Source organism: Podarcis gaigeae (genome assembly GCF_964106915.1).
Source record: "Podarcis gaigeae genome assembly, chromosome: 3".
Taxonomy (NCBI): Eukaryota; Metazoa; Chordata; class Lepidosauria; order Squamata; family Lacertidae; genus Podarcis; species Podarcis gaigeae.
The window spans coordinates 67,469,665-67,492,130 of NC_139680.1; the positions used below are offsets into that span (position 1 = coordinate 67,469,665).

A 22,466-nucleotide genomic window follows, 5' to 3' on the forward strand; every position below is an offset into this window, starting at 1 on the left:
CATGGGTAATCCTATGTTCTGTTTTTTTCTAAATGGTCTGATTTCTGGACAGATGCAGAAGAGAAAAGATTAATTAACAAAGGCTGCATTCAGACAGCTTTTTACTCTATTCTCTTGATGTTTTCTTCCCTTTCCTTCCTTCCACCATGTTTCAGCTGAATTTTCACATGACGTAAATTCAACTTGTGGAAATCTTAGCACAAATGTAGCTGTCATTTGTGCATTATTTGTTTCTGTAAAAAATCCACTTGCAACCATAGTAACTTGCTAAATCATAGAAGGTTTGAGCTGTAATTTTCCTGAAAATGGATATGAATTGTTAAATCTTTTTACATTCATAGTAATGGGTAGATATCATGTATTTGCTCATAGCAAATACAGAGTCTGAGCAAACAACACTTTAGCAAATTGTAGTTGAGTGATCAGGGAGGCTGTTGCCTATGAAGGCCCATGCTATAATGTCTCAAATACTACAGTGCTCTTTGTATTTTCATTTTAAAGGAACCTGTAAGAACAGAGCCATTATCATCCACAGCATATGTACTGTGAAATAAATGTGCTTTAAATGGAATTAACCATTATGGCATTATGATTATAAGTGTGAAATGATCTTTAACCATGACAAGGTGATGGGATCTCCAGTTTTATATCTTAGATGAAAGAGCTGTTTCAGGTACAGTTGCAGCTGAACTGAATTTAGCAGGGATCAGGAGCTGAATCTGCAGAAATCACTATGTTCTGTGTTATATGTAGGGTAGATGCCAAGTCTATTAGAAAATCTTAGAAAACCCCATGTTCTGTTTAATGCTGAAAGCAGGCCCTTAACTTAATAGAAAAGAAGTGTATCTTAGGCTGAAATTTCATAGAAATTCATAAAGACCTTCCCCTACCTGGATCAAACGTTTCACACAGAGAGATCAGGGAGTACAACTGTTTTCTCTCACTACAATAATAGTGGCATAAAAATGGCATGAGTTAGATTATCATAAGGCAGGGTCACTGGCACCTACAGATGCCAGTGTGCCCACCAACATCTCCTATGGTACCCACAAAAGGTCTCAGTAAATGCCTCCTCAAAAATTCAGAGTCCGTAACACAACTGCATTTCCTTGTGTGTTCTGATTCTGTTCTTGTGTGCTGATTCTGCCTGTCACACAGTGAGCACACCCCCTTAAACATTATCACATTTCACTGGGTGCCATGATTGGACACCCACACTCCTGTCTGTTCTGAACAGAGGTGAGGTGCAATTCACTCCTGCCTGTGACCTAGTTTTGTGGTGTCCAATGTAGGTGCCTTTAAAAGGAGATAGAAATGCCTCTTTTGTAAAAGTTATCACTGAATAGAAAAACACATGGTAGTTCCTTCCTGCCTGTCTTCCTGCCTTTCTTCCCACCCCCCCACCCCAAGTCTCCAAGCTGCTGAATTTTAGCAATGCAGTGCCTTCAAAAGAATACTTACTCTGGGTCTCAGGACACTTAGCTTTGCACAGGTAAAAGCTCAATTGGGCTGCAGAAGATTCCCCCCCCATCTCTTTATTAATTAGCTACTGTGTAGGCCAGGACTTAGAAGGCTTCTGGGGCAAGCCAATTAGAGATGGCGAAAGTGGAGACCTGAGCACTGTCACTTGCCTCTTCTCTGATCAACCAGTTGCATTAGCAAGCCTTCACTAGGTCCTGATCTTTACCTCTTTCATTAGGATATCATGACCGTCATCTGCTTTTGGCCTCTGAAAAAGTACTCAGAATTGCCTTTCAAGTTGGAAAACTTATGGCCCCAAGAAGTAATCTAACCTCACTCTGAGAATTGTGCCAGAACAAGGGTGTTTAAAGGGGATAAACCTCTCTGTATTAAGTCTCAACAATAATAAAATTTTACCTCCATACTTACCCTGTGACTCAGTGACTCTCCCTGACAGCAGCTTGACCATGGGAAGCACAGATCTATCTTGGATCATCTACTTGATCTCATCTTTCACAAGCCTTTTGGTTCTGGCTTCCCAGATTTGCATGAGTAAAATATGTGCTGTATCAAATTGGCTTTAGAGAGAGCCTTGTAAAACAAAGATGAAACAACCTAAATACTTGGTGAGTCATCTATATTGATGCCATATGGGTTGTCTCTGAGATGTAGTAATTGAAGTGTAAAAAAGTTTTTGTGTGTGGTGTTTGTAATGTGGTTGACAAAATCATCATATAAAATAGCAGGACATCATAAAGGAGGAACAGTCTCTGTGGGGTCCTAAGCTTTTGGCATGGCTCCATCGTTAGAGATACCCAGTAAAGGCATCAGTCGTACCACTATGCTATTTATTCATCGAATTAACTCACTGCAATCACCTTCATGATTAACATTTTATTTATATTATCAGCCTTTTATGTACAGAGTGATGAATGGCATGTTTAAGGCTTTATAAACTTGGAGAAGGGATTGGGCTATGAACAGCCTTCAACAGATTCTCTCAGGCCCTTTCTGCTTCCTATCAGCTAACATGTGTGCTCCCACAAGGCAGTTCTGTACCTTTCATCTTTAAAGTAGGAGTAGAAAAAGACAACGTTAAAATACTTCCTTCAAACCTTGTTTAATCTTTAAACCAAAGAGATAAGATGGGAATTAGATTGTATCCTTGTAACAAACTGATTGTAACTAGAAGCATCTTAGACCTTGTGAAGCTGTGCATATATTTTGTTGTCTTTTGTGTGTATTACTGAATATGCTTCCACTGGGTAGGTCACTCATAGTAATTAAAGATGGTGACTGTGATTCCAGAAAAGATTGTCCCCATATTGTGAGACATTTCAGAGCCCCAATACTGTTTATACCCAGGGCAGCCTATGTGGTGCAATCCAGATAGGAAGTGTAATGTAATCTGTAAGTAGTCTAGAGCATTACGGATTGCAAGAATCCGTTTTTTTAAATGTTTGGCTTCTGTGGGTAACCAACTATTTTCCTAAATAATGATGTCAGTGTGCAGTTAAGGCCACCAACTTTGTTTTATTTTGATCCATTTTTTGAGGGTTCATTTCTTGAGTGTGACAGAATGTCTTTTTGGACGTGAGCGACTAATCAGCCCTCCGAATACTACAGATGAAAGTGATTTAGCTGAGGGTGCAGAGCTTTGACCACCCTCCACAAGCCATTAATTTATCTTCTACTATTTCATTTTTGTGTATATAAACAGATCCAGCAATGGGAACAGAATCTGGAGAAATTTAACATGGATCTCTTCAGGATGCGCTGTTATCTAGCCAGCTTGCAAGGCGGGGAGTTGCCAAATCCAAAGAGCCTTTTGGCAGCTGCCAGTCGTCCTTCAAAGATGGCATTAGGAAGGCTGGGCATCTTCTCAGTCTCATCCTTCCATGCACTGGTGAGTTAGACACAGCTTCATATAAGTGTTTCATAGAGGAGTTTATTTGTGACAAGATGCAGAAATGCATAATTCCTTCTCCCTCCCTCCATAACATATGGTCCTCATCAGGCTTTTGGCTATACCCTTTTAAATGTGTGTATGGGGGGGAGGGGTTTTTGTTTGTGTGATTTATTCCCCCATTCTTGTTTTCGTTACGTATTTTGTGCCCTGATATCTACGGATGAAGGATAGTTTACAATTTTAATAACTATATAAATATTTTGCTGGTAAATGTAATTTCAAGGTTAATCTGACTATGAAAGTCAGTTTTGTGACCCCTTTCTTGTCTGAAGTACTGTACTTTAAAAAGACCAACTAATATTACTCATTTGTTTAGACCATTTATATTTCACACGTCTCCCAAAGATCTCAGGGTGGATGATGGCAAAATTGAATAGAATCCTGTGTCCGTACACAATATAATGAAAACACAATTAAAGCAAAACTACACCAATTACTGAATATTAATGACCACTCCCAAAAGCTTGAGTTTTGAGCTGGTGACTTAGTACCATCAAATTGAGCACCAGCTGAATTTTGGAATGAGTGAGGGGTAGACTGGTGGTTTCAAAGCCAGGAGAAAAGTCCATGGAGAAGATGCCATGTTTTGCAACTCCTAGTGGCAGAATGCTAGGAAGAACTTTTCTGGGTGATCTTAACATATGACAGGATTGTACAAGGAGATACACTCTTTCAAGTATTTTGGTCCCAAGACATTCAAGACTTTGTATCTGTAAAATACTTAATTTGAAATTGAAATGTATTGGCAGCCAGTGCAAATCTTCATAAGAGCAGGTGTAATAGAAGTTCTGTACAGAGAGTCTGCTTAGGAGCCAGGCCACTGCAGTTTCTGTGTCATCTTCAAAGGCAACACTAAATAGAATGCATTACTGTAATTGAAACAGGAGGTTATCAGACCATAGATTACTGTAGCTGTGCTATGCTGGTCCAAGAATGGTTATTGCTGGTTAACCAGCCAGAGCTGGGGGGAAATTCTCCATGACACTGCAGATGCTTGAGTCTCTAGTGACAAGGTGGAATCAAGCAGCATCCCAGGCTATATGTTGTTGTTGCTGCTTCTTCATCCACAGATCTCAGGGCGATTCACCATTTAAAAATACATGATAAAAACACAAAACACATAATAAAATCAAGAACTGAAACAATAACCTCCCCACCCGCCTTCAAAGAGAGTGCAATCTCATCAAGAACAGGTTGTTCATCTGATTCTCAGAACTGCCAAACCACAACATCTCTATCTTATCAGAATTCATTAGCAATTTATTTACCTTCATCCAGCCCATTACTGTAGCTAGACAGTAATGCACACCTGATTCACTTGATGTGGAAAAATGGAACTCCATGTAAGCAAAGCTGAGTTCCTTACTGTAAAAGTATTCTCATATTGGAAAAGACATGAACACTTTTGTGGCAATGGCACACATGACTGTTTCCCCCCTGGGAATCTATAATTGCCCACTGCTGTAGATACAGTGAAATAGATGAATGTGTGATCATCACACATGATCTTCATGTGGGGTTGTTGTTTTTTAACTACTTCTATTTGTTCCATAGAAGTGCCAGCCATGTAGGAAATTTGTAACATTTGAAATGATCCTGAAAGAAGTTTCTACCAAAAAAAGCAAACAGTATATTGCCCTTTTTCTCTCTAAAACACTAAGCTCAAAACAACATGAATGATACTTTGTTGAAAAATGAGACATAATATCTACTTGCTAGTAAAATCTTATGATACACTAACCATATTATGTATATATTATGTATATTGCTGGTGTATGTTGAAAGTGTATAGCTTTTTTTAAAAAAACAACAACACCATGTTCTCATTATTACTGAAATATAGAACTAATTATTAAATATAAAAATGCATACAGTCTCTTAAAATATCCAATTAAAGCAAAGTAAAATTAGTTCCAAAAATGATTTTAAAATCATTTTTTCAAAGCTCGGAAAGCTTTCTCTAGGATGCTGGTATCGCCACATTCTATTAAGATCTATAATTCAGCCTTACACTAAACACACTGTTTACCCTGCATGTTATAATGCATCTCTTCCTTTTGGAATCTGGCCAGTTCACAGCTTACCGTTCTTTGTTGGCTGCTTTGCAAAAGCTTATGTGGGTTTGGCAGGAGGTATTTCACAGATAAATCGTAGCTGGTGTGGGGGGGGGGCGTTGTTTTTTGAATGTCCTTGGCTGCAGTTCTAGACACATTTACACATTTAGGAGTAAATTCCATTGAGCTCAATGACAAATATTTCTGAACAGATATACATAGGATTGCACTGTTCATCTTTTGTGTCACATTTCATTATAATTAGGTTTTTGCTACATTTTGTTTTGATGAACAAGTTATGAAAAGCTTATATTTATAACTATGCTTGTATCTTCCTCGTTTACTTCTCTCTCTCTCCCCCCCCCCCCCCCGTCTATCTCTCTCTCTTTCTATCAATTAGATCTGCTCCAGGGATGAGGCAGCTCTTAGGAAGCGAACACTGTCTCTCTCACAGAGGGTTCGGAGCAAGAAAGGTTTGTTTTCCTCCCTTAAGGGACTGGACACTCTTGCAAGAAAGGCAAAGGAAAAAAGGCCATCTATAACACAGGTAGTTTCCAGTTGATGTATATATATTTTTTTAATTTTAAAAAAATCTATAAAATTGTTCTAAAATTGCATTGATCATCCATCAGTGGTGTAAGAAACAAATGGTTTAAATTAGGATGCCTAATTGGTTATTCCAAACAGTGGTGTGCAGAAAGTCGGCAGCCACACACATGCCACACACCATGTTTTCCTTGCAGTTGCATGTAGCATCTCTCACATCAGGCAGTCTTCGGATGTCATTGTAAGATGCTAATCTCAGCCTAGCTAGTTAGGAGTGATAAAAGTCACTTCCCAGCAATGGCAGGATATGCAGGATGATAAAATATGACACTGGATTTGCCATTGCAACAGTTAGGCTTTTCCGTAAGGTGAAGCTGAGTGATGTGTTCTCAAATGACCAGCAAGATAAGGAGACATGGATAAAGGCAGTTTTATCAGAATGAAACCAGCTTCCTCCTCTTCCCTAAAGAAGACATGTGGGTGAGTTCTCAGTTGATAGGAGCTCCCTAATCACAACTGGTTCCTCTGAAGTACTTTTTTAAAATATAAAAAACCCTTTAAATAAATAGTGTGGGCATTTAATAGACAAGAACAGGAAAGTGGAGGGTAAACATGACCAAGATAGGCAATACAAATAAAGTAAAACTTTATTATGATTGGGAAATCACCAGTGACACATAGATTTCCTCTCCCTGGTTCCAGAAATGTAATGAAACATGGAAATAAAAACCCAGTCTGAAAACTTTACTGTAACTTTAACTCAGTGGAACAACTTTTCATATCTATAGAACCTAGGTACCAAATCCGTAACTTATTTTCTCTTGTTCCTGGATTATTATTATTAATTCAGTCACTCTAAAATTGATAACAGCCTTTCTCAAGTGAATTACTTTGTTAATATATTTTCTCTAAATTGAAGAGACTGGAAGTTACATTATCTATGCTTACATACAGTGGCTACCTATCTTTTTGATGTGACTTAATAACATTGTTTGGAAAGATTATAAAGTATGTCAAATAACTATAAACGAAATTGAGCACGTCTCATTGTAAATCTCTTTGGGACTTCTGCTGTAGGAAATGATATACAAATTTAGTATACGTAAACCAACCTAAAGCAAAGTTGTACACTGTTCTTCAGAAACATGGGGCAAGTATGAAGCATTAGCTGTGGGAACAAATGTTACCCTGCCTTCTTTTTGCAAATCCCACTGGGTTAAATGGTTTCTAATAGGAAACCTTCCATAATATCCTACTTTGCAAATGGGAAATGTAAGCCAGGTTTATATAGTTATTGTAAAATATTATGTTATCACAACTGACTACTTCAATCAAACCATATTGTAAGTTTTCAGTCTGCAGACTGGACCAGAATATCACAGCTACCACTAGAGCCCTCATCTGAAGATGGATATTCTGGAAACATGACATAGCTAGGGGATTATAACTTTTAGTTTTATTTTATTAGTTATTATTTTATTTAGTTAATTTATTAGCAAATTATTTATTTACTTTTAGTCAATTTTTAGTTTATCCCAATTCCTTCATTTTAACAAGCAAACCTTATGACATGTGAACACGTCATTTATCTATCTTGAATTTTCCAACATGCATCTTCACTGGATGTCCTCAAGTTCCAGTGTTATGAGAGAGGGGGGAAAACTTTTTCCTATTCACTTTCTCCATGCCGTGTATAATTTTAAGACCCTGAACAAATCCTTTGGGGAATTCTACTTTGCTGGACTCAGTGGACTTAATGATGTCTTTGACATACAGAATGGCACCATGTCCTGTGTGTCCTTCCCTGTCCGTCCTATAGAGTTTATTACTGAAGATAACCCACTGATGTCCCACTGATTCCCTCCATTCCACCAGGTTTCCATTATGCCCACTATACGAAGTGCATGGCAGCCATGAGTGCTGTGAATCATTTAAAGCCATAAGCGCAGTTCCTTATCTTAAAATACATTTAATAAGATACAGATTAATAATCAGAAGCATATCGGAAAAACAAAACAGCTCTGCTTTTATCTTCAAGTGGTTTCTCACATGTTCCTTATCGGAAAACCCAGCTATTGAGACGTAAGAAAAATGATAGCAGTGACACATCAGTAGAACAGACTTTAGAGTAATAATGTTTGTAAGGAGAAAGGGGAGGACTTCATAAATATTCTGAGTCCTAACTTACCTTTGAAATGTACTAAAGGGCTTGCAGTTTACCAGGCTGGCTTCAAATCCCAGTTAGTGTTAAGCAGGTGGGAACTGGAGGGAGTGCCTTTGATGGACAGGGAGAAGACATGGGTAATGAGTACATGATCCAATGTTTCTTAAGGCTTGGAAATTTTACATGCAAAAAAAGCATCACATACAAATCGCACACAAAAACCCAGCTGGTATGGAGCACTCATTGAATTCTATGTCTTGCTCAGCACAAACAGCTACCATTGGTTACTGTCATTCATATATTGGGTTCAGCCACTGCTGCCTAGGCTCAGCTGCTGAAAGGAGAAGATCCTGACTATTTTGTAACTGTTCTATTTGTTTTATAATTGTATGTTTTATTGTTGAAACCTGCCCTGGGTCCTTATGGTGTGTGGCAAGTGAGAAATCTGATAAACAAACAAACAAAAATAGTAGTACATGATTTGCACTGGTATTTAATTGCTGTATGTAAATTTTGAGTGCATGGCATTGCTGGTGTGTATTTTAAACATGGCTGGATGAAAGATTAAGATATAGGATTGCCCTAAGAACCTTTTCCAGAGTGTTTTAGTTTGATAACAGTAAGTTTGCAGTGAATTCTCCAACTGTATTTGAAACAACATGTGGGCGCCAACTCTTTGCCTGCCTAACAAATTGTTGCTGGAGAGGAAGGATTTGGCCCAAAGAGTTCTCCAAGTACAACCCCCCCACCAACAATCACTTGGACTCCTAATATGCTATCTCTGAAACAAATGCACTCACCATTGATCACTGCCATGACAAAAGAAGCGTTCTGCATTCTCTTCATTACTGAAACAACTATTTGGGAAACATAACTAGTCTTGGGGACAATGTGCCAAGGGGCATGCTTTCTCTTAGTCAAGCTATTTGCATCCCTCTCTTCCAAGTTGGCAGTGAAAGGAGAGCTAGGCTAAGAGTGGCTGCTCAGAAACTGGTTATCAGGATGATCCTTGGAAAGGCTTGAGAGCAACTGGATGTGAAGTCAGCTTCCTGATTGGCAGCTGTTTGTGTTGGCTGCTTGGTTAGCACAATTGCCCCAGGATTCTAAGGCTAGTGTGTACAAAATGCTGTCAGCTGTCAGGACAGATATCTGGCAGAATTATATAGTGCATGCATGTGATTTTTAGCATGTAGAAAATGGAAGGTCTGAATGTCAGTATAATCTCTTAGTGCAAGGGGCTTCCACCCTGCCCTTTTCCTGGAATGCCTGCACACACTAACACCCAAATTTAAAAATAGTAAACTACTCTTCGGTTGTTCGGCTTTACTGATCTAAGTTCACTAGCTTTCCCTTCCTTTTTTTGTGCATGTGAAACTGTTTTGCAAGGAATGCTTTGTTTATATTAGGATACACATTCTTTTTAATTAGATTTTTGACTCAACTGGAGGGCATGGATTTACTGGAACACAGCTACCTCAGAATTCCAGTAATTCTACCGAGGTAAGGGTTCTAAATCTTTGCTGTTCACTATTTATCACACTTTCTGAATGTGTTTCTTAAATCACGATTTATCTGTTTCTCTCTCTCCTCTCCCCTCAAAAGCACCACTTAATACATTTTGTAGAAAAAAGGATTAGCTAGTCATGTGCATGTGAAACTATTAGCAAGTCATAACTTATATACATTTGGCCACACCTTAATGTTTCATGGATTTATAAGTACAGTGGTGCCTCGCTAGACGAAAAGAATTCGTTCCGCGATTCTCTTCGTCTAGCGGTTTTTTCGTCTTGCGAAGCATGCCCATTGACAGCTTAGCGGATTAGCGCTACAGCTGTCAAGCAGCTTCCAGCGATCTGCTGTTAAGCGGCTTATCAGCGGAACAGCTGATAAGTGGCTTAGCGGCTTAAGAAAAGGGCGAAAAAAGCGGGGGGGAAAACGCGGGGGGACGCAAGATTTTTTCGTCTTGCGAAGCAACCCCATAGGGAAATTCGTTTTGCGAAGCGCCTCCAAAACGGAAAACCCTTTCGTCTAGTGGGTTTTCCGTCTTGCGAGGCGTTCGTCTTGCGGGGCACCACTGTAGTGAATTCCTATTGAATCCTAATCCTCAAACAAGGAACAGAGGGCATCGCTACCTATATATTCAATATTCGTTTAAAATGGGTGGTTGTAATTTGATACAGCTTAGTCTTTAAAAACTGAAGCAGTCATTATGTATGTATGTATGTATGTATGTATATCTTTAAACCCTTGTGCAGCTGTATGAACTGCAAACCAAAGGAAACTTTTTGACTGATTCTCTCCAATCCCACCCTCCTTTTGATCTATTAGTATGTCCTCTTTGTGTTTTCCTCTATCCTTTAGTGGGCATGTGCTAGGAATACTCATTTTTCTACTACAAGAAGAAATTGTCATGTAGATTTCCTCTGGGGTAAGCAGGCTTCAGGACCAAACCAGCTGTCATAATTGAAAAGCTTTTAATGAGCGAACACTTCAATAATACCATAAGCATAGATGGCTGTGCATCACTTCAATGGTCCTGTCAACAGGACTCAGCAGGACTCTAGGCCTTTTATTTCAAACTTAAGCTAAACCTGTTTGCTTTCTTTTTTCTTGGGAATAGAAGTGCAACCTCCATCTTAATATCCAGTACCCTGGTTAATTCACGTACTTGTTCATTCTGGAATTTTAAAAGCTTAAATTATTTTCTTAAAAGGCATTTTATCACCAGCACCTACAAAGTGTGCCAGTTGACATGTCACACTTTCAAAAATTATTTTCCCAAACAGTGAAAAGTCTTATAAGGTGGTTGTTGTCGTTTAGTCGTGTCTGACTCTTCGTGACCCCATGGACTAGAGCACGCCAGACACTCCTGTCTTCCACTGCCTCCTGCAGCTTGGTCAAACTCATGTTTGTAGCTTCGAGAACACTGTCCAACCATCTTGTCCTCTGCCGTCCCCTTCTCCTTGTGCCCTCAATCTTTCCCAACCTCAGGGTCTTTTCCAGGGAGTCTTCTCTTCTCATGAGGTGGCCAAAGTACTGGGGCCTCAGCTTCAGGATCTGTCCTTCCAGTGAGCACTCAGGGCCGATTTCCTTCAGAATGGATAGGTTTGATCTTCTTGCGGTCCATGGGACTCTCAAGAATCTCCACCAGCACCATAATTCAAAAGCATCAATTCTTCGGCGATCAGCCTTCTTTTCTTCTTTACCTTATGAGGTAGAAGACCTCTTTATCTGACCTTCTTATGCCTTGGGATACTAAGATGGGTTTGTTAGTATTATTTGTATAGCTCATGGGTAGGACATCTGTGTTGCATTCAGGAGGTCCCAAGTTCAATATTCGGCATCTCCAGGCAATACTGAGGAAGATGGTCTGTTTCAATATAAAGCAGCTCCCTTATTCTCCTAATGTGGACAAGGCTGCATTTGAAGTGAGATCTTTTAAATGCAACTTTATAATTGGACAAAAGCCTGTCTTCTGAATATCTCTTGATCTTTCCTCTCACTGTCTTTTTTTTTTTTTTTTTTGCATACATCCTGTACTTCAAAAATTTATTGGAATATTGCTCAGTAGCTTTCAAGTCAGGTGGAAAAATCTATAATTTCATAATGAGCTTGGATTTTTAAACCAAAACTATTCCTTCTGTGGAACTTGGTTTATGAGCCACTGGTCTTATGTCTGCTAAATGGATAAGATTGGGCAATCCATCTATGTAAACGTTTGAAGGACTTGAATAACTGTCTGCAGATTTGTAGGAGTTTCTACAGTTCCTTCATGCCTCATCCAACAACTTTTTTTTAAAAAAGTGATTCATCATAGCTCGCAAAACCACCAAAGTTGGAAACAAGCCTATTCTGTTAGGAAATTTTGAAGAAAAACAAAATCGAACCGTTACAAGAGACTTCCTGATGAGTTCAGTGAAGCACAGCCCCATTAAATGTTCCATGCAGGTTTTCTGAGGTGTTTCATATAAAATTTGTGACAAAACAAAGACAGGAAAATCATGAAGTAACCAACTGCTCTTCAACCAACACCGTGGCAAAGCATAGTACACTCTACAACCCTGGCATAGATTTATGGAAAACAGAACGTGTTGTCGGGCCTCTGCATGGCTATGGATGAATAAAGTACTGTGGTTATTACTCACTCTGCAGACGTTACTGGGTGGGAAAATACAACCCCTTTAGATTCAAAGGTGGAAAATTTGGATGGAGTAAAAAAATGTAAACCACCATAGAGCGTTTCCATGAAACAATCAAAACTTTTACAAATGTTTTTGTTTACTGACCCCTGGTCACAGTAAACCTAAAACAGTTTGTAAAGACTCACGCCTATATGAATTTTAGGCGTTGTTTTAGAACAAGTGTCTGTCTGTTATCACATTGCTCTGGGACCTGGATGGTTTTGACAAAGGTAGTTGAGGTTTGAAAATTGGGAAGGTAAAAGAAACTTAAGCCTTAAAAAAACCCCACCAAAAACTGTTAGTAGTGTGAATCCCCTGCATTACATTTCTGTTTCCAGATAGTATTGAAATGGAGTGCCCTCTGCTGATGAAATTTACACAAATCTGAACATCTGAAAATGATTCTGTTGAATCATTTATACACTGTATATTTTTTGTGTATCGCTTTCTCGCTTTGAAAAGCACACGAAGAGAATAAAGAATCAAACTCATTTGGAGAGCAGAGGTCATTTAATGGAATTACCGTATATATTATTTTCCACTCTTGAGTGCTCAAGATCGTGCGATACAGACATTTGTATTGTGACTATATATGGAATGGCTTTCATGTACCTCATGTATGAAGTGATCTTAAGTGTGGCCCCAGAGTTTCTGGGGCAACCCAGTCAGATGGGTGCGGTTATAAATAATAAAATTACAATTATTAGTTGAAATTAGAGTGACTTAGTTCCTACCCCTCCTCCTTGTGTCATCTCCATTCTCCCCCCCCCCTACTTCCTGCTGCATTAGCAGCAGCAGTGCTGTTGGTGTTTCTGCTGCCCCTTGCACCTCATCACTGCTTTGCTTTGAGAAAGGACCAAGCGGGTTGGTCCTTCTTCTAAATGAGGCATTCTGGGTGAGTTGACCAGGAAAGCGCTTCTGCTGCCACTGTGATGAGAAATTCTAAGTAAGTACATCAAGTACAACCACTGGAAAGTGATTGTACAAAGAAGAAGAAGATTTAAACACTATTTCAGTGCAGCAGTGTTGCAGGAGCTGTCCTGGTCACTTCTCACAGAATTCCTCACTCTGAGAAAAGAACACCTTGGTCCTTTCTCAGAGTGAGGCAGGGAGGTGATGTGAGTGGTGGTATAGAGCCTAGCAGCACTGGGTGGGAGTCTGCCTGATGGTTTTGGCCACAGCAGGACGAGTACTGGCAACCCCAGCTGGCCAGCCAATAATGAGGTATGTGGGTGGGGGTCCTGGGAGGCGTGCCAGTTTACCACCATCTTGGACAATTGCCTCGTGATTGGGCCAGTCCTCCTTAAATAGAACTAAGTATCATGGTTCTGTGAGTTGTGATTCAGTGAACGTCTTAGGTTGTATTCATGCAATATCCATCCTATTCTCCAAATTCTTGTGTGCTTTCCTGTAATCCTCTTGTCAGCTGATTGTCTCTTGTGAGTGCAGCATGTAGGAGGCAGAGGTATGGTGATGGGAAATTAGAACAAAAGCCACATTATTATTTCATTCTAGCAATCTTCTATCACTCAGATTATACAGATTATAAAGTGATACTGCTTTATTAAATTGTTATATTTTTCTTCCAGCAGAAAGTAGATGAATTTCTAAATGTGTACTGCCCAGCTCCAGAAAGTTGTTCAAAAGAAAATACTTGGGACATCCAGTCACCTGTTCACTTTCCTGACGGCCAAGGAGTAATGCTAACTCTCAAGCCAGAACACAGAGTAGATGATGTTTTGACTCTGGCATGCAAGGTACATTATTCTTCATCTTAATATGTCTGGCTAATCCCACTGCTTAGAATTTTAAAGCCCAGGTGTTGCATCCTTGCAAATATGTATATATGGTTTTAAAGGATTCTGTGTAAGATGACAAGGCACACAATGCAGTTCAGTTTCCAGTAAATTTTAACCTCCAGTAGATTTTAACCTACTAAATTTTTCTGTCTCTAAAATTATGAATTGGCTTTGCCCCCAGTATAGCTGAAAGATATGTAACAGTGAAGCAGGGTATGAAAAAGTTGAATCCTAGGATCTCAGAATGTACTGTAAAAACAAATTGATTTAGAAAGCCCAAACCATAATGTATTTTTTCTCCAAAACCACTGAAACAGCATTTTAGATCATAAGAAAAATTGCATTATACAGGAAGCAATAACATCAATGGATCTATTCTTAGTAAAATATGGGTAATGCACTCATAAATGCTAATGACTTGAATGCAAACATACCCATGTGCACAGAATCACAGTCAGTGGCAAAAAGTAACCACACACACACACACACACACACACACATATATATATGACACAAAATCCAGTCATTGAATGCCTGAAAAACCCAAATTAATCCCAATTAAATTCATTTGTTTTTAATAATACTGGAGTGTGTTCAGCTTTTTATTGTGCCTCTTCTGGATAAGCAAAGCAAAGTGGCAAGTGTGTGTAATGGGGGAGAGTTTGGACTAGGGGTTGCCCTCTGAATCACCCTTGATGGTTATTGATAGACTTCACCAGTAAAATTAGTCCGGGCCTCGCAGTTTAAGGTTAGCCTTAAAGTGGCTTCACTTTAGGTGCCATAAATAGGACATGTCAGTATTGCAAGCACACCCTTAACTACCCATGGTCATATAGCAGAAGGGGAGAGGGGAGAATCAGGCTTTTCCTGGCATTACTACTACTTGGCTTTAATTATACCAAGTCACTACAAATATATATATTTAAATTGCTCTTATTACCCACTTTAGCTTCTAGTTTTATCTTTGTGTTTCCTATTCTAAGAACTAATAAGGGAAAAGGCAATGTATCATAGGGAATGCCACTAGGTGGCGGGAGAGACCTGAAGCCTGGGGGAAAGGGAAAATTGAGAAAATGCTGCTATTTGAACAAGGAAAACCTTGAAGAAGAACTATAATAACCTCTCATAAAAATAAACTACTTTGTGGTGAAATATCTGTGTGTGGATACTGGGGATTGTTTTCGTAGCTTCTCTTTTTGTATATATCACTTCATTGATCTGAAGTTATTTTGATTTCTTTTTCAATTAAAACTTTGTTTCTGTTTTATCTTTCTTTCTGTTCTGAATACTTTTAATGTTTTTCATAAGCAGTCTCTTAATGCTGACTCCTTTCTGCTACATCTTTCCTGGTTCTTTTTTCTTACATTTCCATACTTCTCTGGTGAGTGCTGGGAATCTTCATTCTTTAGTGCAAAGTGGTGTTTGAATGTTTGTGTATGTTTTGCATTTGTGTCTGGCACAAGGGTGGTAGATAAGGACAAAAAGGGGGGCATACATTGCTTGACTCCCACTGTATTAAAGTAATCTGACCTGTGTCTGTGTAGTAGGTACAGTTAAGGATCTTCCCCATTACCTGCTGACGTCATTTTTATACTTGGATAAGAATGACGATTTCTAGATTCCTATTTAGATCTAACAAAAGATTATTGCATATCAGGTTAATATGTTTCTAAATGAACATACAAATACCAGAGCAAGGTAAGATAATAAATAGAAAATATATTAATGCAGGAGCATTAAAAAGAGCCACATACCCAATTGCTTTACAGTACTTTTTTTAAAAAAAACTACTGCTTTATAATATAATCTATCCTTTTCCAAATATGTATACATAGTCACAGAAACAATATTTGAACTCATCATAGACCAGGTTCAAGGGAAATAATCAGGATCCAGGGAACTGAGCCACAATAGCATAAAAAGAGCCTTGCTAGATTTGGCTAATGTCCCAAATAGTCCAGCATCCTGTTGCCACAGTGACCAGTCAGATGCCTATGAGTAGCCTCTGGTCGCCTTATGCCTGTTTGCTGCCCCCTTCTCCTTTCTGTTCTCCCTTCACCTCACAATTTGGTGAACGCTCAGACATCTGAATCAGGAAACAGTGGTTTAAAGGCCTCTTTGAAAAATAGAATATGTAAGCCAAGTACTGATCCTGAACAGCAGGGAGCGCTTAAACTACAGATGAAGATTAGGATACTTTGCCAAAGTTAGCCATACAATGGAAAGGGGAAGAAGAGAGGGTGTGAGCAAATGGATCCATCTCAATATGATAAACTGTAGCAGTCAAGTTCACAAGGTGTGAACTGGGACCTGGTCAACTTCAGCAGCTTAATTGCATCAGAACATTTGCAATGTACCATGTACCTTTGGCAGTTCTGTTTAGCAAGTGTAAGGTGCTGAAGAAGACAAACTCATGTGAAAGCAGCAATAACACAAACATGTCTTTTAAAGAATGGATGATACCATGAAGCAGTTAATTTTATATACAAATTTGGATATGTTGCTATTTTTCTTACATTCCGCTTCATGTCTTCATATACTTTATGGATTATTATAGTGGTGGATGATTGATACAGTTTAGTGTATTAAGCTACTGTTCATTTACTTGCTTGCCTAAACAAATAAACAAACCAGGAAGAGTGCTTTCTTTGTAGCATCAACACAAAAAAAAATTCCTTCCAGTAGCACCTTAAAGACCAACTAAGTTAGTTCTTGATATGAGCTTTCGTGTGCATGCACACTTCTTCAGATACCAAGAACTAACTTAGTTGGTCTTTAAGGTGCTACTGGAAGGAATTTTTTTTGTTTTGACTATGGCAGACTATCTGTATTTGTAGCATCAAAGATTCACTGAGATTTTGTAAAAAAAAACTTGGCCATTTACAGCAGTACTAGTGCTGGTTATCAACATCTCCTGAAATGTTTTATTTGGATAACAACCACATACTGGTACTTTTTTCTTTGAAAAAACTTCTGCTGGTTAATCAAAGTTGAAACTAAATTGCTACAAATTGTGCAGGATTGCAACCATTTCCAAGTACAGTGGTACCTTGGTCTATGAACTTAATACGTTCTGGAAGTCTGTTCTTAAACCAAAATGTTCTTAAACCAAGGTGTGCTTTCCCATAGCAGTGGGGGACTCAATTTACAAATGGAACACACTCAACAGGAAGCGAAACATGTTCTTATTCCAAGGCAAAGTTCACAAACCAAAACACCTACTTCCGGGTTTGCAGTGTTCTTAATATAATTTGTTCATAAACTAAGCTGTTATTAAACCAAGGTACCACTGTATTTGTTCATCCAGGTTTCATGGAATAGATCCTTTATTCTTTGTGCTGGCAATCTTTTTTTTAATTAATGTGACAAATGTGAAGAAATACACATTTAAATCAGATAAATCAAAATGTGACAGGCTTTGTAAAAATCACATTCTGCCTAAAATCTTGCTGAATTACCTTGTTCAACTGAATAATGTGTAGCTAGAAGATGCAATCTCATGAGCTGAGTTCCACTCAACAGAAAGATCCCATGAGCTAAGTTGTGTTTGCAGAAAGGGCTTCTTCGGCATTCTTTAATAGAAGGGGAAGGCAGTATTTGCCAGTCCTTTCTGAAGCCTCCTGCACCCTCCCATCTGCTCTGTTGGGTTGAGGGGACCCTTCCTGGGAGGTGGCATGGAGGGTTGCAGCCTCCATTGGATCAAATCCTTCTTTGCATGTAAGGACACCTTTTGAGCATGGAAGATCCTGATAGGTACCAACCCTCTCTCTTAATGGGTGCACAAACTGTTTTGTTTGTGCTGTTAATTTGTTGATGCTTGAAATGAAATCATGCAACCTCAGCTTTATCCAGAGAGCTTAAGGAACAGTACCTCAAGGGTTTCACTCTGTAAGGACAATCTCTTGAGGGAAGTCCTCCCTCTTCCGTTATTTAGCTTCCTGGAGGTAACACATGTTGTGGAAAAAATAGGTGATGTTTCACGATCTCAGAGGAAATTGGCAGTAAAGAGTTCAATAAAAGCCAGCTGATGCAGAACATCCTTCTCTTAACAGCCTGTGTGCACATATGCATTTTATACATCAGATGTGTATGTTTCACTGAGCAGAACTAAACCATCTGGAAGACCTGTAGAAACTTAACAGATGTCAGTTTAAACTGAGGAAGAGAACAAGGTTCAAAGTTTATTTACCCACCTTACCAGACAGTTAATTTTATGTGCAGGAATAAACATTACAAACCTTTTGATTTTTAAAAGCAACAAAACTGCTGCTGTGAAATCTGTACAACTTAAGTTTATTTCTGGTGGTTATTTAGGAAGTGGCTTATTGAAGATTGCTGTTGCTTCATTTGGTATCTGTGTGCATCTGCTGTGACATCTAGACTTTTACAAATGATTTCTGAATTCTAGATATATTCTTTTCATCCATTAGATTAAGCAGCTGGAACCAAGACACTATGGCTTACAACTTAAAAGGCTTGCTGATGAAAATATTGAGCACTATGTTCCTGAAGTGTACGAATACATACAAGATCAGGCAAGTGACACAATGAAAGATGTGCAATTCATTATTCAGACCTTTTACTTGTTGGACTGCACCCTTGTATTATTGATTGATTGATTGATTGATTGATTGATTAAATTAATATACCATCCTTCATCCAAAGGTCACAGGGTGGTTCACAACACACAAATGATAAAGGTAGACAAATATTGCAAGATGGAGCAGAGCTGGACTCATTCAACACTTGCTCTTCATCAGTCACATTGTTGCAGAGGGTTGTCCTAGATGACCCTTGTTGTCCCTTCCAGCTCTACAATTCTATGATTCTTTGAAATAAGTTACAAAGCACTATATGTGCTGGAGGAGGAACATTTGTGTTTATTCAGATGGGACTACGTAATAAATATGGGTAGAAGGTTGCAGTTTCTTCCTTGGTTCACTCTGAAAGAAACATTTGAGGCGTGCCAGCCTTAATGCATTGTGAATTGGGTGGACATAAATTTGAAATGCCTAGCTCTAGCTTAGGGCTGAATTATACTTGATGCTAAATATGTAATTAAAAATAATGGGGGAGGGGAGGAAAAAATATAGGTGCAGGGGGAACATCTTCATGCTGACTGTCCCAATCCCTTTTTGATGTGTGAACAGGAAAGACACATGATCAAAGTCAGCATGTCTAGTTTGATCTAAATGATAAATAGTTGGCACAAGTTAACTTTCACAACTCTTTGCATCCCCCACCTCTAAGGTGGTGTACAATGAGCACAAACGAGTGTGGCACCTGAGGGTCCTGCATGTTTAAAATATAGTAAATCAAATAACTGGCATCTCTCTACCTAGAAACTGTGACCCAGAGCAGCTGAAACAAAATTAGTCCAATGGTGATTAGGTTGGGAGTTCCTTCTAAGTACATCTTTGGGATGTATTTCTCTACAGTTAAAAAGTTAAGATTATATTTTCTCTCCTACAGATATATGATGAAATAGAAATCTTTCCTTTATGTATCTATCATGTGCATCTGACCAAGAATGAGGGTATAACTGATTTTGGTGAGTACAGTTTCCAAAATATAAATTTAAGAGATGCCGGTGCATCATAAACTATACTACTAAGTATAGTAACCTTGTCATAGAAGTTAAACTGAAGAGATTCAGTAACAGAGATTTATACCTGCCAATGCATGTACATACATTCTTTGGAGAAAGGGTGTGTGTAGATGAGTCATGCCAGAGGCCTGTAGCCTTTAGCTGCTTCAAGATGCCCATCACAGCTGGTGTCCTAACCTTGAACAGAAATCAGATGTGGGAGAACATATTCCCAAATTACACCAACGCCATTTACCCCTTTTTTCCAAGTTAAGATTGACTTCTTTTTTGATCCTCTGGTGGTGTCGAAAACATAGGCAGATCTTCTTGATGAGTTGGTTCATACTAATGGCCTGCTGTGTGGAAACAGCTGCCATGTGAAAAGATTTGAAGTTGCTTCCAACATGGCATTCCTAATTCCTTCTTAGTTGCTAGTCTTTTGTTTAGTTGACCTTGATTGTACTAGAAGGAAATTGTGGCTCCAGGGTGTCCGGAGCCATTCTGTAGCTGCAGAACTTCCGTTTTAGGAGGACAACTGCAAAAATGAATCAAAATGTGAGACTTTTGAGTGCCAGTATATGTGTGTGGGGCAGGGGAACTAAGATGAACTGAGGTAGAAGTCATTTGGTAGGGAGTATGGGACTTCTGAAGACACCAGCCCTTCTTGCTACACAGTACAGTATTAAAAAAAAATTAAATTCTGCATTTTATTAATAATTCTATCCAATAAACACAATTTTGCTTTCATGTCTCATGTTACGCAAAATAGTAATAAGATGTAGCATCAGTGTGGTGTAGTGATTAGAGTGTTGGCCACAGGACCTGAGATGCTAGGTATCCATTCCCCACTCAGCCATGAAGCTCTCTGGGTGACCTTGGAGTCAGTCATAGTCTCTTAGCCTAACCCAGGCATAGGCAAACTTGGCCCACCAGATTTTTGGGACTAAAATTCCCATCATTCCTGACCACTGGTCCTATTAGCTAGGGATGATGGGAGTTGTAGTCCAAAACATCTGGAGGGCCGAGTTTGCCTATGCCTATGCCTGGCCTAACCTAACTCACTGGATTGTTGAGAGGATAAAATGGAAAGGGGGGAATGAACCATGGTTGCCACCTTGAGCTCCTTGAATGAAAGGTAGGATACAAATGTAATAATAAAGGAATGAATAAACAAACACGTATTTATTCATTTAATACAATTTATATGCCACTTAACATTTTTAAAAAACCTATTAAGTGGTTTACAAAAAAACCCCTACAATGATAAAATCTCAGCTAAAAATCTCAAAGAAGGACAGATTCAAAATACGGCAATTACACCTTTGTCGTAATATAAAATAGGATTAGTTTCAATTATGAGAGTATTTCAACTCACTATCTGATAATCTGATTTTTAGAATTGTTTTAAGACTAATTTAAAACAGCACTACTTTTTTTAACTCCAGGATTTGCGGTCACTGCACAAGTGGATGAACACCAGCATCTCACCCATATCTTCATAAGTGATGTTCTCCCTGATGGGATGGCTTACAGAGAAGGTTTGTGCAGCCTTGTCACATATGTGTGTAGGCTTTTCTAATGAGGTATATATGGGATTGAGGCCCTTTTGCACAAAAAAGCAAATATCAACCTTGAGAAAATAATGGTTAGACATGTTCATTTCATCAAAGTGTGTATCATGGCCTAATATATAATAATATGAAGACCAGGGTACTGGTTTGAACAATTAAGGTGCTATGCGGTTAGCTGAACATTTCTGACTGCTCCAGTATGCTTAATCTTCTTTTACTTTCTCTTCCTCATGCTCCCAGGGTTACGTGTGGGCAATGAAATCTTGACTATAAATGGAGAATCGGTGTGTGATCTTGACCTCAGACAGATGGAGTTATTGTTCTCTGAGAAAAGTGTGAAGCTGACTTTGACTACAAATCTTGGCTGCAATAAAAGTGCATTATGCACTTCGTGGTCAGATGGTGACATTTCCAGGGAAGCAAGAAACTCTCTACCCCCTCCTAACCAGTCACAACTCCTGGAGGAATTTCTGGATAACTTCAAAAAGAAAACAGCAAATGGTGAGATAGTGCTCATGATGGATCCTTCCTTCCTTCCTTTCTTTTTCATTTTGTCATAGCTGATTGCTTCTAGATAATATCAGAATGGTGTCTTCTTTTTAAAGTCCTCTATGTACCTAAAGGCCAAATGCAATTATTTTAATGTCATCTAAATGACGTTAGCCTTTAAAAAAGAAGAAAGAGAAAAAGACAGAAAGAAACAAGGCATCGAAAAAGGAATGAGTGGTTTATATGATCAGCTGATCTGAGAGGACATGTTTTTCAGAGTCTAATCTGCTGCTATTAGAACAGACTTGGGTGCTTCCCATGTCTGGGAGATAGGCAAGTTACATGTTCTAGATGGGGTTGCACTCTCTCTGAAGGAGCTAGTGCGTAGCTTGGGGGTACCCCTGGATGCATCTTTCTTTCTGGAGGCCCAAGAGTCCTCTGTGGCCTCTGTGGTTGGGGTTCATAGCAGCAATTTTTCTGCCAGGGGAAGAAGCTGCCCTGGAAGCCTCGGGGGGGGGGGGGGGAGGCAGACTATACAAGAGAGAAGTGCAGGGCTTCTTTTTAAATATCTAAACGTAGCTGATATATTTTTTAACGTGTCTTTAAAACACATTTGGAGGCCTAGTCTGGAGGGCTAGAAAGCCA

General features: G+C 39.0%; 1 protein-coding gene across 4 annotated transcripts in view; it reads left to right on the forward strand.

The window, feature by feature from the left end:
* Positions 1 to 22,466, forward strand: part of TIAM2 (TIAM Rac1 associated GEF 2) — a 123,838-nt gene that overhangs the window by 58,144 nt on the left and 43,228 nt on the right. For 2 of the 4 annotated variants that reach the window (XM_083732045.1, XM_083732046.1), the window contains 8 exons: positions 3,182 to 3,367; positions 5,885 to 6,031; positions 9,623 to 9,694; positions 13,965 to 14,132; positions 18,605 to 18,709; positions 19,647 to 19,725; positions 21,207 to 21,299; positions 21,573 to 21,833. In XM_083732045.1, coding sequence (XP_083588171.1) covers positions 3,182 to 3,367; positions 5,885 to 6,031; positions 9,623 to 9,694; positions 13,965 to 14,132; positions 18,605 to 18,709; positions 19,647 to 19,725; positions 21,207 to 21,299; positions 21,573 to 21,833 — 1,111 coding nt within the window. Of the gene's footprint in view, positions 1 to 3,181; positions 3,368 to 5,884; positions 6,032 to 9,622; positions 9,695 to 13,964; positions 14,133 to 15,577; positions 16,828 to 17,011; positions 18,710 to 19,646; positions 19,726 to 21,206; positions 21,300 to 21,572; positions 21,834 to 22,466 lie in introns of those variants that run through there. The other 2 variants (XM_083732047.1, XM_083732048.1) reach the window with 2 other exon arrangements.